General features: G+C 41.7%; 1 protein-coding gene across 1 annotated transcript in view; it reads right to left on the reverse strand.

The window, feature by feature from the left end:
• Window positions 1-17,324, reverse strand: part of UST (uronyl 2-sulfotransferase) — an 82,813-nt gene that overhangs the window by 26,606 nt on the left and 38,883 nt on the right. The window contains exons 4-5 of the mRNA XM_035902380.1: window positions 5,874-5,971; window positions 3,825-3,982 (exon numbers count right to left, since the gene is read on the reverse strand). Coding sequence (XP_035758273.1) covers window positions 3,825-3,982; window positions 5,874-5,971 — 256 coding nt within the window. The remainder of the gene's footprint in view (window positions 1-3,824; window positions 3,983-5,873; window positions 5,972-17,324) is intronic.

Genomic DNA, 17,324 nt, shown 5'->3' on the forward strand with positions numbered 1-17,324 from the left:
CTGCCAAGGCAGGAAGAGTTGGTCACTTTGGACAAGACAGGCATCAAAAAAGACAGCCCTTTCGCAATTCTTGACTTGGTATCAACCTTAAGAAAATACTTAATTTCAAGGAGAGAGTGGAAAAGGAGAAAAACAGGAAGCCTGCACTGCAAAGTATTCTACAAGATAAAACCAGATTGGTTCCAATGAAAACTTTAGCAGCACAAAGAGCTTTCGCATTTTGTTGCACATTGTTATAAAACAGACAAGTCAAAATATTTGGCATATGGATTAGCTGAAGGCAACATTTTTATTAAGGCAATGAAGACAATGATCCTCCTAGTGCCCTCTGACATTCAAATTTCCTGCCATACAGAATTGCCAACTTTTTTAAACTCACAAAATTTGAGAGAAAGTGCTGTGCATTTCAAAATGTGACCCCATCAAAAAGAAAAGAAAAAGCCAGCACACAACAAATACACAGCAGCTGGCAAGCAAAATGTATTAAAGATCTCAATAACCAACTGTTAGTGGCGATGTCAGAACAAGTCAACTGCATTTCACTCTCTCATCTTTTTTATATTTTACCTCTCTTCAGTTTTCTTCTGCCAGCTGATGTAAAACAAATCATTAGCATCACCGACAAAAGCACTCGGGTCACATTGCATTAAGCAGTCATCTGTCATTACAGACACAGGCAGGCACCTGCACTCACATGTCTGTGCTCTCTGATGCATGTCCCACTAGCTCTCTGATCAATAGAGCCACAGTTTTACTGATCTTCTGCTTCAGAATAATAGCAGCCAAGTATTTTTGAAGGCAAAAAGGCTACAGGCTTTGTTTCCTAGCTAGGAGGAGGACACTGAGCAAGAGTTCCTTAATAAATGTTGTTACATGCTGCCTCAGACGAGAAATTTTACTACAGGCACAGAAGAAACAAAGAAGCTTGAACATAGCTTGCATGGTTGAAAGAAAGAGTGATGAGCAAAAGTTTCCAGATTCCCTGATTTCTATTAGCATCAACCTATACCGAAGGCTCCCAGTAAGAAGTTTGTTTGGATGGGAGCTGCAGTGATCTGGTGCCTGCCCAAAGCACCTGTGACGAGGGAGGAGGGTCCCAACTTTGAAAAGAAGAAGGGGTTTAACCCAGAAGTCCCACAGACATATCTGCACATGTGATTTTATGCATTTGATAACATCCAGCAGTTTGCTTCCTGCAGCAAGAGGTAGGGGCTTTTAATTTGCTTATCATGTTGGTGGGACAGCAATCATCAACTTTCTACTCTGCTTTCTAATCCATGTAATCCACTGAAGCAACAGTGGATGGCAATTGCTGTCCTTCAGCTACTTTCTGCTTCAAAGCAGCTCTACAAATTCAGTTTTTGAATTGTGTCTAATCCTGAACTGCTTATTGCAGTGGAGTCTGGTGCAGAGACTCACTGATCTGGAAACGAATCACCTTTCTGTACACGGTCCTTCACTGTGTTTTCTCGTCTCAGTATATTCAACTGATAAAAGTTAAGTTCTGGAAAAGCTTTACTTTCTTTATACAAAAAGAGGAAAGACCGTAAGAGTGTCTCAGGTGGAGCAGCAGGTCAGCAGACAAGACTGAATTGTACAGATTTAACCCGAAAGTGTTTGCTGCAACAAAAGGTTGGGTTTGGCCCAGAGTATCTGCTGCTTTGTGGGATCTCCACACAGCTGGGCAGAGTAACATCTCTTCTTCCCAGAGCTTCATGGTGCAACAGCAGAGGGTGTTGCAGATCAGGTCTAAGGTGGCCTGAGGAGAACGATGTAGGATTTCTTATGCAGCACTTGGATACTTTTTTTTTTAATTTCTGGCTGATTCTGTTAGGTTTTTTGTAAGCATTAGCACCAATTCAGAAATAACCTGAATATAATTATGATTGGAAACCCCCCTGTCCCCCAAATACATGCATGTATGAAAAGAGGAGGAGAGAGTTAATACAGGGAAACTGTTTCCTTTCTATTCTTCCTTGTTAATAAGTGAATGGGAAAAATAAAACAAAAGTTTAATCTGCAGGGGGAATTCTGAAGGAAAGAGATGAATATTCAGACATGACAAAAGACCACTCTCACATATGAAATCCCAGAGGAAATCACTGTCCTGAAATAGCAGATCAAATCTCCCCCAGATACTGGAATATACATACAGAAGAGAAAGATTATCCAGCACTTGATTCTGGGAGATTGCTTATTTCACATCTGATGATTTCTAGGGCACCTGATGAAAACTGAGCCCCTGCATGCTGTTTGTTAGCTTCCTCCGTTGTAAAAAAGTGAAAATCTGTGGTGCACAGAACAGCTGAGGAAGTCCTACAGATTCCCACAGAAAAGTCTGCTCATTGCAATGACAGCATCCTTCTATTGATCCCCCCGCCTCCCTCTCACCTAACACCCCCATGGGAAAACCTCAGAGACCAAATTGTGCAAATCTTTAGGAAGATTTCCACATATTACAAACGTCTTTTTTTAATTTACAAAGAAAAGAGAAATAACTGATTCAAAACTGGGCACTGCTCTCATGCCAATACCATACCATGCACTCCTTATGTCTGTTATTGAGCAAAATAACTCTATGGCTGGATATAAACCACAACAAAGTAACACTCACACCTTCTAAATAGGTGCCTTAACTGCCTTATTGCAAGCGATAATCACCCACTGAAATCATGTTCAGAGGAGGAAAACCACACTTTCCCTGTAATATCCGTATCATTGCTAAATACAAAATGTTCGAAGATGCATCCTGGATGCATCCATAACTCCTGGATGCATCCATAGTTCCTGATTATGGACAGAAACTCATCATTTTTCCAAAGTGACTGATTACAGTGATAGCTGCTCTCAGTCACAAGCCAGACATCAGATGCATGCATTACAGACAAAATTCAAACTTTGATCCATGTGTTATTAATATACAACTTGGTACAAAACACACATTTCATGGGCTGTAGGCATTTCACACTGACATGAATGCAACCGACTCACCAAGCAAGAAGGGAAGATTTACCCCTCCCTGGTTCATACAATGTTGATGGCCCAGCCAAATGTAAGCAGGAAATCAGTTCTGCTGGCATGACATGCACAGCCCCACAGAAGCATCGTTTTTCGTGGTTTTGGCATAGGACACAACACTGTTTTCTAAAGAAGTTAGCAATAAGCAAGCGTTGGGAGGGATGGACTGACACAGAGAAGAGAGAAGCCTTTCAGATTGAACGTGGGGTGTAAATTAAGGGGTAGATTAAGTGCTCTCTGTTTTCATTTCTCTACTCAAGTCTCCTAAGTCTTTTTCTTCAGCATACTTCATACTTAAAGTGCTGTAAATACGTGTTTGTATTTGCCCTTTGCCTAAACTCAGTTTAAATGGAGGTTCATTTCATTTCAACTCTTAGTCAAGGTTGAGGGAAAATAAATATCCTGGTACTGGAGAGTCTCCAAAGCATCCATCTCCCCAAACCATTTCTTGAAGGTTTACTTAGGTAAATATTGCTGACACTGTTTTGAGCATATTTTGACAGTATTATTTGAGAACTGAGTATGACAGAATTAAAAGAAGAAAAAGCCTGTCCAGTGGTAAATGTGAAGCTTTCTGGCATGTGGCAAGATCACTGGAGCACCAAGTGCTTGCCCGGGAATGAAAACCACACAGTAACACTGAGAATAAAAGCAGAGTATGTACCCTACCCCACCCATCAAATCTGCTCCCTAAAAGGGAGATAAATCTCTTCATTGACTAAACAAGACATAAACACCTACCTTTCTGCTGCCATGCACATATTGCCAAAGTTTCTATAAGAATAGCTTTTAATGGAAAAAGTTACCTGGATTTTTGTAGATGCTAAGCACATCCTTGAAATAATGAGGTAAGAATCTTTCTAACAAAAGCAGCACATCCTCCAACTCCTCCAGAATGCCCACAAGCAGAAAATTTTCATTAACGTTCAGCTTTGCTCTTTCAAGGGCCCATTCACCAGGCTCCCTGTATGAAATTAATGGAGGGAGAGAGAGACAGAGGAGAAAGAAAAAGAAAAAAAAAAAAGGGAGTTTAAATATGCATTTGCTTCAGAAATTCAAGCCAAGAACACAACTGAATCAAAAAGTATTCAGAACATAAAAAAAACCCCCACCAAACCTGAGCGGGGTTTTGCACAACATCTAGAATCAGTTTGGCACGTGAAAACATGATCACATTAAAAGGCAATTAATCACTGCGTGGAAGCACTCCATTCTGAACACATCTTTCGTTGAGTTGTTTATAAACTCAAACTTGTGAACTTTTGCATTTAAACTCAGAAGCAGGGCCCACCCCACAGGAGGAACGACTTCCCTGGGTGGCATATTGATTTATGTCCTGGGAGCAGCAGTCAGCATTCGTATTGATAAGGGATATAATGCCAGTGTCCCAACCTAAAGGAAATTAGCTTTCTCCCAGTGTCCAGCTGGTATGATAAACATCTGAGTCACACAAGCTACCTGAGAGGGGCCGGAGATCACACCTCTTCCCTGACTCCCATTAGGCTATTGCAAATTCTGTGCGATAGTGAACTCCCAACATTTGTCAGAAGCTCTTCTGATGATGTGCGGAAGAGCTTATTGCTTTACACTCCCACCAGAGCAGACTTGGAGCAGGTTTTTCATTCCCTACCACCTCCTTTGCATTGGTCCACTTTCTGGAAAAGCATGGAAGAGTGTCCTAATAAATACTATGAGCCTCCTTCTTGCAGCTCCTTATGACACTAGGAGGGGCTGAAGGAAGTGCAGTGGCATGATAGGTGTCATCCTACCAGCTGGACCCTGGGAGAAAGCTAATTTCCTTTAGTTTGGGACACTGGCATTATATCCCGTATCAATACGAATCAATAAGAAGCTACAAAACAGCCCTTCAATGTACTGCTCAGAACCGCCCCAGAGACACGTTGTGAAAGTATTCAGACGTGTCACTGCTGTTAATCGGATTACTCATATACACAAGTGTGTAAACATAAGCATTTGCAAATGAGGCCAAAATACGTTAAGAAAAAAAAAAGCGCCTAATGAAAATGAAGTCATGTATCTGCTTTGTTCCTTAATCATACCTTCATTTAGGCCAAAAAACTAAAGCAGGATTTTTCAGCAAAGATACTTAGAAACTGAGACATAAGAATGAACACGTTTTCACTTGTTATTACTGCTACAAAAAAGTATGGCTTTTGGAAGAAATTTTTGAGAACATGTGCAGTTGTTCCACTATGGAGAAGCAGTAACAATAAATAAATAGAATACCTTGAAGCTGAACAAACCTAATAAAGAACATACTGTGACCAACAATACAAAAGTGTTTGAAAACAAGAAGTTATTTAAAATTATTCACATATTATTGCATAAAAGTTTACTATGTGCTATCAATAATGCAGCAATGTGAGAATGGCATAGACAGACACATTAAAAATGAACTAGCTGAATTACAGCAGTAGAAGGCTGCACTTCATATAGTTTTAAGAATGATTACTATTTCTTACATGGACACAGAAACCTGGGATTCCTCATACATAGACCTGACACGAGCATCTGAGCAGAGCTGAAACATGTATTACAAAATGAGTTACGAGCACATACGGTCACTGCCATTCTCACCTTGCCAACCCAGAAAAGGAAAATCCACGTAAATATATCCAGATTTGATGAATTATTCAAGAAAAAAGAATAGTACTACATTTGCATTACCCTCCTTACTCCAAAATATATGCATGCAGTTACCACACACAGAGCTACATTGTACTTACACTTTTCTCTTGTACTTCAAATAACTGTTGCCTCTTTATTACCAGTTTCTGACAAAATGTTGGCAATAGTCATTGCTGAACAAATTGGAATATCTTGTATATATTTACCTGCATCTTGGATGCTGTCCACAGAAATATGGTATGATGTAAAACAATCTGGGATTGGAACATTCAGGGTAGTTTTCAAGGATACATACATTAATGTCCTGGGGGGGAACAAAGGAAAAAAAGAGGTTTAATACTGCATTTTCCTTGCTCTACTAAAAACTGTTTCCTTTATCTCATACTTTGTACAGTCGTCTCAGAGTCAAAGAATTGTGCTGAGGCTATACCAAATATCTTAAAAGTCATCTACCAGTCAATTTATCTACTTTTAAATATCATTAGAAAGCTTCAGAAGGGGAAAAAAAAAAAAGTGATTTTGTCCTAGAATGCAAAAAAGACTCTTTTTTTTTTCTTGCTGCAAGTAACACAATTATTACATTGAGATTACTGCATGATTCAAAGCAGGACACATGGATCAACTTTCATATTGAGTTATATTTAAAATATTCAGGAGATTATTTTCAGACTCTTCTTTCTTCTAAATACACCCTGGAGGAAACCTGAAATAGCCAGAATAAATCAAATTGAGACAACAATTATTTTCTTTATTTTTTTTTTATTCTGCTTCATTCAATGACTGGAATGAGCAAACGTAAGCTGTAATTTGCACAGCTTACTCTTGATAAAAACATACATCACTTTTGATTACAATTCTCTACATTTCTCAGATGTTCAGAACTGAGCCTATTGTGTAAACCCTCACTGAGAAAAGGACTTACTAGAAAGTATTTATCATTTTCCGGATTTATCATTCATCTAATTAGGAGCTATTTATCATTTTGCAACGACTACGCATAGCTACTGAACCCTGAGGAACTATGTTCCATTTCTACCTTTACTCTAGTGCAGTAATAAATGTACCTGCAAGTGGGACTGAATTCCGCTATCCTTATCCAGTCTAAAAGACCCTGACTCTGCAGACAGACCCACTGACTCCAGAGAGGCGTACAGGGCAAAAAAAAAAAAAAAAAAAAGTGTAAGACAACACAAGCAAAGATGAAAGGATCTCATCTTTGCAAACCCAGTCTTCAACCTTATTTGAAGACGTGTGCTTCTAAAATGCAATAGGCTTCATACACATCAATATCAAACCAATGACTAATCACGTCCACACTTCATCAAGTAAATAAGATGTGGTAGCGAACGCTTCAGTGGGCAACATGTCCTCCACAAGCCAGAAGCGCTCGGTGGCGCAGGAGGCATAGAGAGCATGCCCGGCTCTTCCGGGGCAGTGGGGGGGGACAGGCCTCCGGCCCCAGCGTCTGCTTCCGAGACCTTCTAGTGTAGAAAAGCTCTTCCCAGAACTTCAGCCCTCCTGCCTGACTTCATTACTGTCACATTTGGGTCCATAAGCCTGTTAAAGTGCATTCCTGTCTCCTCCTGTGTCTTACATTTACGTAAATCAGGTTTGATAAGCACATCCTGAGTTGGGAGGTAAATCACGTGGTGAGGAACTATCAAAGAAAACAACAGAAAAATTGCCAACTGGGATACAAACAGCCCATCTCCCCTGCTCCCCCCAGGGCATTTACACATACTGAGAAGGGCTTGCCTTAAATATGTACCAGAAGATTTACGGTCGAGACCTGAATTTTGACATTCGAGGCTCTGAGCTGAAGCTAAGCAGCCCCCCATTCTCAATGCTATGAATCCACTAATGCTAAGACATCCACTGGCAGCACAGTAAGGTGGGACAGTCAGTGTGTCCCTCCTGTCATCCCAATAGTTGGTTTTTTTTAAACATGAATTAAAAATTGCAGTATTTAAAAGGTGTATTGTGCTCTTAACTATAGACACCACCAGAGATGTTTTCAGGGATAAGTATTTTCAGTTTTCATAAGAACCTGCAGAGACCTGCAATGAATTCATAAATTGCTTGGATTAAAAAAAAAGGAAATACTGTCCTGACAATACTTTAAATTATGTCCAAGCCACTTGATTAATGGATTAATTAGAAGGCAGAAAGACTCGTGTAAAAATCACTGGCATCACCCAACCAAGAGCTGTTCCTCCTTTCTTACTCCTATTCAAAGATGAAGGGACATTAACTCACAGCAAAGAAACTTATCGTTTCTTCGCAAGAATAATTAATACAGTGAGTCAGAAAATATTCCCTAAGACAAGTAAGTATCAATACCCAATCCAGAAGTGTAAAAGGGACCTTCTTGTCCCTCTGAAAGCAGTATTTGATTAATATGCCCAGAGAAACATCCATACGATAAAAGCAATGTAAATTCATGTGGAAAATCCTGCAGCTTTAACAAACTAACAGCTTATACTTAGTCAAAAAGGTATTTTCAGTATTTCTTTTTAGGGTAAACTGCTGTAGGATCCCTGAAACAACCAGGAGGGCGCTAATCTAAACTATCGAGTGGCCAATTCCCTTTGAATTTGATCTGCGGAAGGAATGCAAAAGGATGAGAGAGAAAAATCTTCTGCCCTCCTCGTTGACGCACTCAAGGTTTAAGATAAATGCCAGGTATGCTTCCATAGGAACCTACAATTTTTCGCCACACAATGGCACACATTTCACATTCCTGCCATCAGAAGCACCGGGATTACTCTGCGGTAAAAGCACCGCCCCCTCCCAGTCTCCATTGACCACCACCGCTGTGACCCGCATTACAGCTGCTGGAGGGTCCCGACGCATTTGCAGCACCTGCTCGCCTCTTCCTATTTTAATGTGTTCATAATTTGTGAAATAAATCACCAGCCACCATCCATCCCCTCAGAGGAGATTTTACTTGATGATAATTATGCAGCTCCACGAGATGCGAAATCAGGGCTTCTGACCAAGAGGTGGGGCAAAAGAAAGGTCAGCCTGAGGTGTGCTACTCGCTCCAAAACTTCAACGCAGCCGACGGAAGCTGCTCTTTGGCCGCTAGCAGGACTTAGAGGAATTTCTGGTTTTCCTAAGCACGAAAAGCTAAGGTGAAATTTCAGTATTCTAGGCAGTGTTACTCTGTTAGCCCAAGCAACATTAATGCTACATTTCCTCGTAAGAGCATGTTTTCCCAGCAGGACACAGATCTTTCAGGGCAGAAAGATTTTCATGCAAGACAAAAACCTGCAAGGTGACAGATGACAGCCTTGCTCATTTAAATCACTGGAGGGGCCTTGTAAAAAAAGTTATTCAAACACAGCTGAGAGAGACACAGAAAGAAAGAAACAGAACTACTTTGATCATACCCCTCCGCAATAAAGAAAGAGGAATTTTATTTTATTCCTCAGCTCTTGGCTACAACCCACACTGCTCGCATCCCGCTGGGCTTCTGTCTCCAGCAGGGCAGAGGGATGCCCGGGAACCGGCCCCGGGGCTGCAAGCCACAACAGAAATGATCTTTCTTTTTCACAGTACTGGATTTTTCTATTGTTACAATTTTGGCTGAAATGGTAAATTGGTAATGTCTACTTCCTTCTTCGGTAAAATTGCCTTTCATGTAAAAATCACAACATGCCCTAATCTATTCATCTGTCAACGAGCCAGACTACTGATCTATCAGAAATATATCAAAGGTGTCTAATTAATATATATTTTTTAAAGTTAATAACAAATGAACTGTTTTATTTGCCATAGCAAGTTCATAGTTCATACATATCATAAAGGGAAGTCAGCCCATAATTAAAAATATTTCAAGGATCCAAATTCCTTTGGGAATTTTAATGCTATCACAAAAAGAGCAAACTTTAAAGTATTTTTTATAGAACAATAAACAATTTACTTATGTTAATGTCTTTAACTCATTGCAAATACTGTACCATATACAAGAAGATGTGATCTTAGATTTGAGTTTGATTTTTTTTCCTCCTGATATAAAATCCTAAGTGTACTGGGGGAAATAACAACTTTTTTTGTCTAGTAGAAGGAACACCCGCGTTTTTTTAAAAAAAGAAATAATTCTTGGGCTTCAAAGCATTCCCTGTTTCTTGATCCTCAGTATCTCAACCAAAAGTTACAGAAACACCAGACCGTCCATGGATGTATGGCAATTCTTACTATCCTGAACAATTTAAAATGAGGAATCATAACTCAAATACATACATGCCTTGCAGATATTTTCCCATTAATCATCCATTAACCTATGTGAAGCCGTTAAACCGGCCTTTCTCTCACAATCAAAATGAAAAATATGACATGTTGTCTTGCCATGCCCTGCCCTCGTGGGACACTGCAACTCCTGTGAAGCCAGGAGCCCCTGCTTACAGCCCAGCCAGGGTGCACGCTCCTTACTTAAGCCTGAGGGTTGCGGGCGCGAAGCTGAGGTGTGCCATGAAGGCTACAGAGGAAGCAGTGACCTAAATAAATACCTTTCAAGTTTCCATAAAAGGAAATGAAATAAAATGATGTGGAAAACCGGTGAGTGAGCCCAGCCTACGGTGACCTCTCCGGCTCACAATGCGGTTCTTCATACCCCACGACAGTCAGCGGCGCAGCGTAGTCCTCACCGTCGCCAGCCAAGGAAAATTCTTCTGCTCTGCTGACAGCCCCCAAGAATCCTCTCGTGGCTTGTAAAATGTTTTTTCACATACTTGCTCGGTGTTTGTAAAGAGGTCAAACTGACCGTTACAATCTGAGGACAACATTGCATCATACGAACTAAATACAACCACGCTGAAAAAAAGAAAAACACACCCCGCCGCTTTCTCTGACCCCAGCTAGGGAGCTCCGGGTGGCCGCAGAACGATGGAGAAAATGTAAACATGACAGCTCAGAAAAGAGCTCGCGAGCATAAATATGAAATGAAAGAAGGAAAAGCACAACTTCCTCCTTTGTAAAAAGACATTGGAAGTCAAGGTATAGTTGGCATGAATGTCTTCAAATATAACTGTAACATGATTTACTAAATCTTATTTAGGAGCACAAATTATTTACGTATTTTTATGGAAAATAACCTAAAATGCAACACATTTTTAACCCTAATTAGAGATGTTTTTGCTTCATCGGGTGGTATTTAATGCTTCTGTTGAATCTCAGTCAAGTATTTGGATAACTAGAGCCACACGGCAGCAACGTGACCTGTTTCTTTCAAATTCTGGAGGCATTTAGTACTTTTTCGTGCATTATGCTAACAGGACTGGCAGCAGATTGCTGTGGGGTGGGCAGGTGCTGGGCATCACTTCCCAAACCAGCACTGCCAACACAGCCGAAGCCGTGTGTTTCCCAGCCCATGATATTGTGGTACTGAGCCCCTCCAAGGCGGGCTGCCAGGTGGGGTGGGTTGTGCCAGACTGGGTGGGATGATGGTCCTCTGGAGATGACAGCGAGCTGGATGAGTCTACTGGGACACTAGTGGCAGGCTGCAGAGTGAGCAGTGGGTACTTTGGGGAGAAGCTCCATGAGTTGGCAGAACTGATGTAGCTAACCGAAATGCGGTTTCTGTCCCCAAACGCCCCCCTGCACCAACTGCAATGGCACCTTCACTCCTGTGCAGGCTCTGCCAGCTCAAAAAGCAACAGAAACCCTTTTTCTCTTTTTTTTTTCCTCTGTTGCCTTCTTGTCGTCTTCCAGAAGAGCGCACAACATAGGGCTTGGTCATGGAAACACGGCGATGCCACTGCAGCACCGCCACACTCCAGCTGCGCAGGGCACATCCCCCTTGGAGTGATGCAGGCCACATTTAGTGACTTCAGTCGCCCTGTTCATTTCTTCTAGTCATTTTGCCACTGCGGTCTTTGCAACAAGTAGGAAACAGTCACCTGAACACATAGCCATTTCACCCCAGCGCTGCCTGTCCCCTATGCCCGAATACTGCCACCGCCACAAGACCCACCCACGCTCCCAGCATCTTCGTCTGCAACACTGTGAAATCCACGGATGCCAGGGACTTCTCCTGTCTTTTTAGCTACCTGGCAGATCTCGGGTAGTTACTGAGAGACAGCAGAGGTGGGCCATGCATTTCATCCTGAAGAGGAGCGACAAGGATCTCAACTGCTGTGGAAGAGAAGACTACATCTACCAGAGACATCCAGGAAGGCCAATCCTCCGGTGGGTCCACGGAACAGATTCAAGTCTGCTCTGTGAAGACAGATGCTACGGCACACACAGGCCAGTGACAGGATTTTGGGGACGGGAGCATGAAACGGGGAAGTGGCTGGGACACCAGAACAGCTTGGGCTGCTCTCCCCAAAGATGACCTCTTCTAGCTGGCTTCACCACGGCTTTCCTGCTTAAAAGCCAAGAGATATGCTGCTTTACCTTCCACGAACACTACATTTGAAAGCTGAGCTCAGGTTAGCATTTTAAAACTATTTTTCAGTCACAGATAATATTCCTTTCAACTCTTTCTCGCCTGGCATGTCTGTTTTTGAAGGGATACACTTCTGAACACTTTTGTCCAGCTCCTGAAAGGCTGCACAGACATTTCATGCTTTTGCAGGTATTCAAGTCCCTTTCCTCCACAAATCTGTCAGGAGTTGAAATGCGCTTTTTTCAAAAAAAGTAAGTCCTTGATCTCTTAAATTCCCAGAAAATCCTCATTATCATTTCTTCAACAAACTGCTCTTTGCCTTCAGCTAAATCACGTATTTGATAAAAAGCAGCAGCAAAAGCAACTAGAGAATGAAGAGAAGAAAAGATGGTTCTCATCACCCGTATTTCTTTAAGGCCCTATGCATCACTAGAGAAGGAGACAGTGTAACAGCCTACGCAGGAGATCAGAAGAATATGCTTTAGAAAGTCTCAAAGACTCCTCGCAGCAACGTGTTGGACAAGCAAAAGCACCCCGTAGAGCCAGCTCATTTGATTCAAGCTGCTGTCCTCCAGCCACCTTATTTAAAGGTTAGTTCAAAACAGAACCTGTCCTGTAAACCAAAGCAATGTGCTCTTATAAATGTGTTAAGTTTTCTTCCCCGCACATAATTTTTCACTTCCTATTATCTGGATACAGACCTCTCTTCCCTTCCCCTCTTTTCCAATTCTTCTGATGCTTCCTACAACCAACAATTCTGTCAGCAAACCATTAGTCAACCACTTGCTTCGGCACATGGGGGTGTTTACCCACGAGTGACGATGTCTCCCTCTTGCAGGTGACTGACTGTCATGCAGGCTGACCAAAGTCCCGGGGACCAAGGGGCGGTCAGTACCCAGGGGCTACCAAGGCCAACCCAGTATCTTGCAGAAAGCCCCTGGGGAGTCCTCAGGAAACAACGAGGACAACTGGACGCTGCTATGTTTTCCTGATTATTCACTGGGCTATTTTTGGTATCTTGCAGAAAGCCCCTGGGGAGTCCCCAGGAAACAACGAGGACAACTGGACGCTATGTTTTCCTGATTATTCACTGGGCTATTTTTGAGAGGACTCTACATGCACAGTTGTTCTGGGGAAACTACAGCCAGCTACAGATGGAGGTAATGTTCAAGTGCTCACGCTTCAGCTCTTCTCTGTATCAGCCTTTCTGCCTAGCTAGGCTACTGCAAGCCAAAAGGCTCCAAAGACATTTTGTTCCCTCTCTGAGAGCAAGCTCCGTCTCTGGCATCAGTGGTCTGGGCAGCAAGTCACACCAACACCTTGGCTTGAAGCCAGTCAACCATGTATACAAGAGAAAAATACATTAAAAAAGCAGGGAACATAAAAGGTCTCTGCTTTGAAAAATCTTTCTTTAAAGAAAAATGCACTTCAGAAACTTGACAAAACCCTTAGTTCTCCAGTGTTTAATCTAAATAAAATTAAAGTAAAAGAAGCATTTTTGTTCATTCTCTAGCACGGCACTCTCTCTCATGAGCAGGACTGAGTCAGAGACCTGATGGATGGAGAAGACAGGCCAGGCAGCTCTTCCTCCCTCCGGGCAGGGGAAGTCCACGTCTTGAGAAAGGGTGGAGGGAGCTGCCTGCAAATGCTCTTAGTTGGCTTGAGAAAATAACATTTAAAAGTATTTCTGGTACTTGTGCTAAAGCCTTGGAAAGGCTAGAAATCAGGTTGGGTTTTTTTTCCAGTTTCACCTCTAGGGAATGAGTTTTCACCAATTAATATGTTTAGATCGAAACTGAACTTACCTCTGTACCCAAAATAGCATCCAAACTTAAAGGTTTGAGTAGATATGTCTGCTGTTATCTATGCGTAGTACAACTGCTGTTCTCACAGCCAAACCTGGCTGTAATCTAGGCAATGCATACGGTCACCTCCTCGCTAGACAGCTTACAGGCTTATACTAGATATTTCTATTTTACACGCTCCAGGGTAGCTGCATTTGAGAGAGGGGACGGGAGGGGACGGGAAGCTTACAGAACCTTTGGCAACTGTTGATGACTTGAGATCAAACCTAGCAGAGACAGTACAGTAAGGAATATATACATCTTCTGTTCCTCTCCTCAAGGCTTGATACTTTTTCTGAGTAACTGCATTGGTAGGCTAGATATTTGTCCTTGCAAGCTAATGAAACTTCATTTTGTTTCATAGCATGAGATATTTGTTCTTTAATTAAAAAAGCCTGTATTGTAAGAGTACAGTTATTCAAGAGAAAATTCTATTACAAAAATCTGGAGAAGAAGATATAAGTATTTTCAAATGTTAGGACATGAAGGCTGGTTCGGTTAAGTCATCTTTTGAGCTCTAATGAGGAAACTTGACTTTGTAAAGCTAGCCTAGGGTAGCCTATGGCTTGCTTAGATTTACTTTGTGCTGTCTTTACATCAGCATAGATTTCCTTGATTTTTTTTTTAAATTTTATTTTTGTAAAGGATAATTCTGGGGTTTCTTTGAATTGACTTTCCACTTTTTTCTGGCAAAATACGTGTTTTTCATTTTTTCCCCCAGACCACATAAGCAAATAGGCTGCCAAGTTTAATTCCCACTTTTTTTTGACGGACTCTTCTGGCTGGGCTAGTTTGCCTGGCTTTTCTGCCAACAACGTATTCAGCTCTTCTTCCTGGCATCTTAGCAAGTGAAGCAGCAGCTAACAAAACAGCGTCTTCTGCTAATCATCTTCATTTTCATCTACTGCAGGCATAAATTATTCATTCGTATACAAACTTCTGCTGGCATTAATATAGCAGAGATGATGGAACTATGCCCACAATGCTACTGTTTAGATGTGACAAACATTAAACACATTTGCAGATCCCAATTTCCTAACTTAAAATGATGTACAACATAGGTGGATGTATTTCTCTCTGTTACAGTAATCACTAGTAATTTGTCAAAGGCCGGTTTTACCAATTGGAACGGAATCACTTCATAGTTGTGAGTAGGCACCTTCTCATTCTTTCTTTTCTGTCGATTTTGTATTTTTCACCTTGAACCGTCTTAGTACGGGAAATCCACGAAAAAAATAGAAAGAAATCACGCCAAAAAAAGGGAGAGTGGCTGCCAGCTGGAAGAAGTGTATAAGCATTAAATAACCATCCTGTTACAGAGGGCACAGATCCAGGGAAGACCGAAAATACAGACCATTATACTGCAATCAAGAATGAATCCCAGTGGCAACCAACAGCAGGGAGACAGTACATCTGTTAATTCTGTTTACTAACACCTCTTCATAAAAGAACCTGGAAAATTAGTCTGCTCGAATGATGACCCTTAATAAAGTCAATTAGGGATGGCATATATCCAATCCTCCAAGCGCTGAGCAGGAAATACCCCCCGCCTCAAGGGTTTCTCAGCCCTCCCCTAATGCAGCGCTGCTGGACCCTAGCCAAGAGATGCCTGCAAGAAAAGCAGCGAGTCAACCGATACATCCGACGGCTTACGCTTACAAAAGGTAGTTCTGGAGCACGGATAAAGTTGTTCTGACAGATGATAGCCTCAGCGTGGAGCTGACTATGGGGCTGAAGTCAGTGGGCTGGAAGTGGACAGAGATGCAAGCTGGTGGGTGAGGGTCCTCCTGGCCCGGTGGTCTCACCATGCCTGGTGATGCAGCACCGCCCTGCCTCCTGCCCGTCCCGGCAAGAAAGGCTGCTACAAAAGACCCAGGGTGTCGAGAAGCATTTTAGTCCACCCTTTGCTAAGGAAGAACCAAGTTTATCTAAACTAGGGTTGCCATTTGTCCAACCTGCTCATAAAAATGTTCATATCCGCTCCAATTTCTATCAGTGCTTTACTGCTCCTACTGTCAGAAAACCTTTACTGGTATCTGATAGGAAAAGACCTTAATGTAATTTAAGGAAACTCCTTTTTGTCTTAATCTCAATTCCTTGAACACAAGGAATAAAGGCAGGACATCTGCTTCATAGCACAATTTTATTCATCCAAATATTTACATTTCCTTTTTAAGACTGTCTTCTGGACTCTCTTCAATTTATTAGAAGTCCTAGAACAGAATGCTTTTTAACTTGGGCTTATTCCGCTCCAAGTAAAGCAGAAAAGACCCTGCCGGTGCCTTATACAAGTTCTCATCTGACCCGCACCATGGAGGGAATTAAGGAATAATTTCATGTTTCTGGCTCTCGGAACCCAGCATCTTCTGTTTGACTTGAAATGCTGGATCCCAGAAACCATTTGTGCTATACGCATTTTTTAAAAACCAAATTGGATAAGATACAGAAGAAATCATTGTATAACACCACAGATTATCATCTCGCTAATACACCACTGTGTTAATGTTAAAAGCCTTGCTGTCCAGCCAAGCACATTATAATACTGAGACCCAGTGTGTCCTGGACTGAGAACAAGTCCTGCTCACAACTGAGCAGAGCTACGCATTACAGATTGCTCAGAATGAAAAATCATGTCACGAAAAATACCATAGGAGGTCTGGGATACTTTCACATGAAGAAAAGGGCCCTCTTGAGAGGGTGTAAGTCAGGAAATAACAGTCTCCAACTGAAGTGGCAGTCAAAGATGTTTTAGAAAAAAATAGATAAAATGGACAGAAGATTTCCAGAACCAGCTAGTAGTAGACGACGCTAAAATGAAGAACGCAACCAGCAAGGGGAAGAATCAATGTCAGCAGAGAAAGCTGTGCCTCTCCAACTTCCAGCAGCTCTTTGATTCAGTCACTAAAGATGTGATAAACACAGTCCTGCTTTCCTAAATTCTCAGGGGAAAAAAAAAAAAATAGAGGAGAAGCTGATAAAGGACAGGAATACAATAGCTAGTTTTCTTTGTGAAACAAGACACTGAGTAAGGTCGCACAGCATCTGTGCTGAGACATCTCTTGTGAGTAACCCAGAAGGGTTAACGGTGAAGTAGCTAATTTTTCAGGGAATATTAATGGGAGCAGATAAGAAATCTGACCTCGAGGGGTTATAGAAGGACCCTATAATGTTGATTAGGGAATAAAATGTTGGAAGAAATTCAGTGCTGATAAATGCATAGGTCCTGGCAACAGGATAGTCTGGATGACAAAGGTGTAACTGGGTTTAAAAAAAAAAAACAACCCAAAGAATGATTAAAAAAAAAAAAAGAAAATAAAAAAGATATATTCATAGAAGAGAGGTCTATCAAGGGCTATTAAGCACAGATATAGAAGCAATGTCTGGTTCAGGGAATTGGTAAGCTGAAGAACATCAGAAGCTGG

The sequence above is a fragment of the Egretta garzetta genome, unplaced genomic scaffold (assembly GCF_000687185.1).
Source record: "Egretta garzetta isolate BGI_Z169 unplaced genomic scaffold, ASM68718v1 scaffold139, whole genome shotgun sequence".
Taxonomy (NCBI): Eukaryota; Metazoa; Chordata; class Aves; order Pelecaniformes; family Ardeidae; genus Egretta; species Egretta garzetta.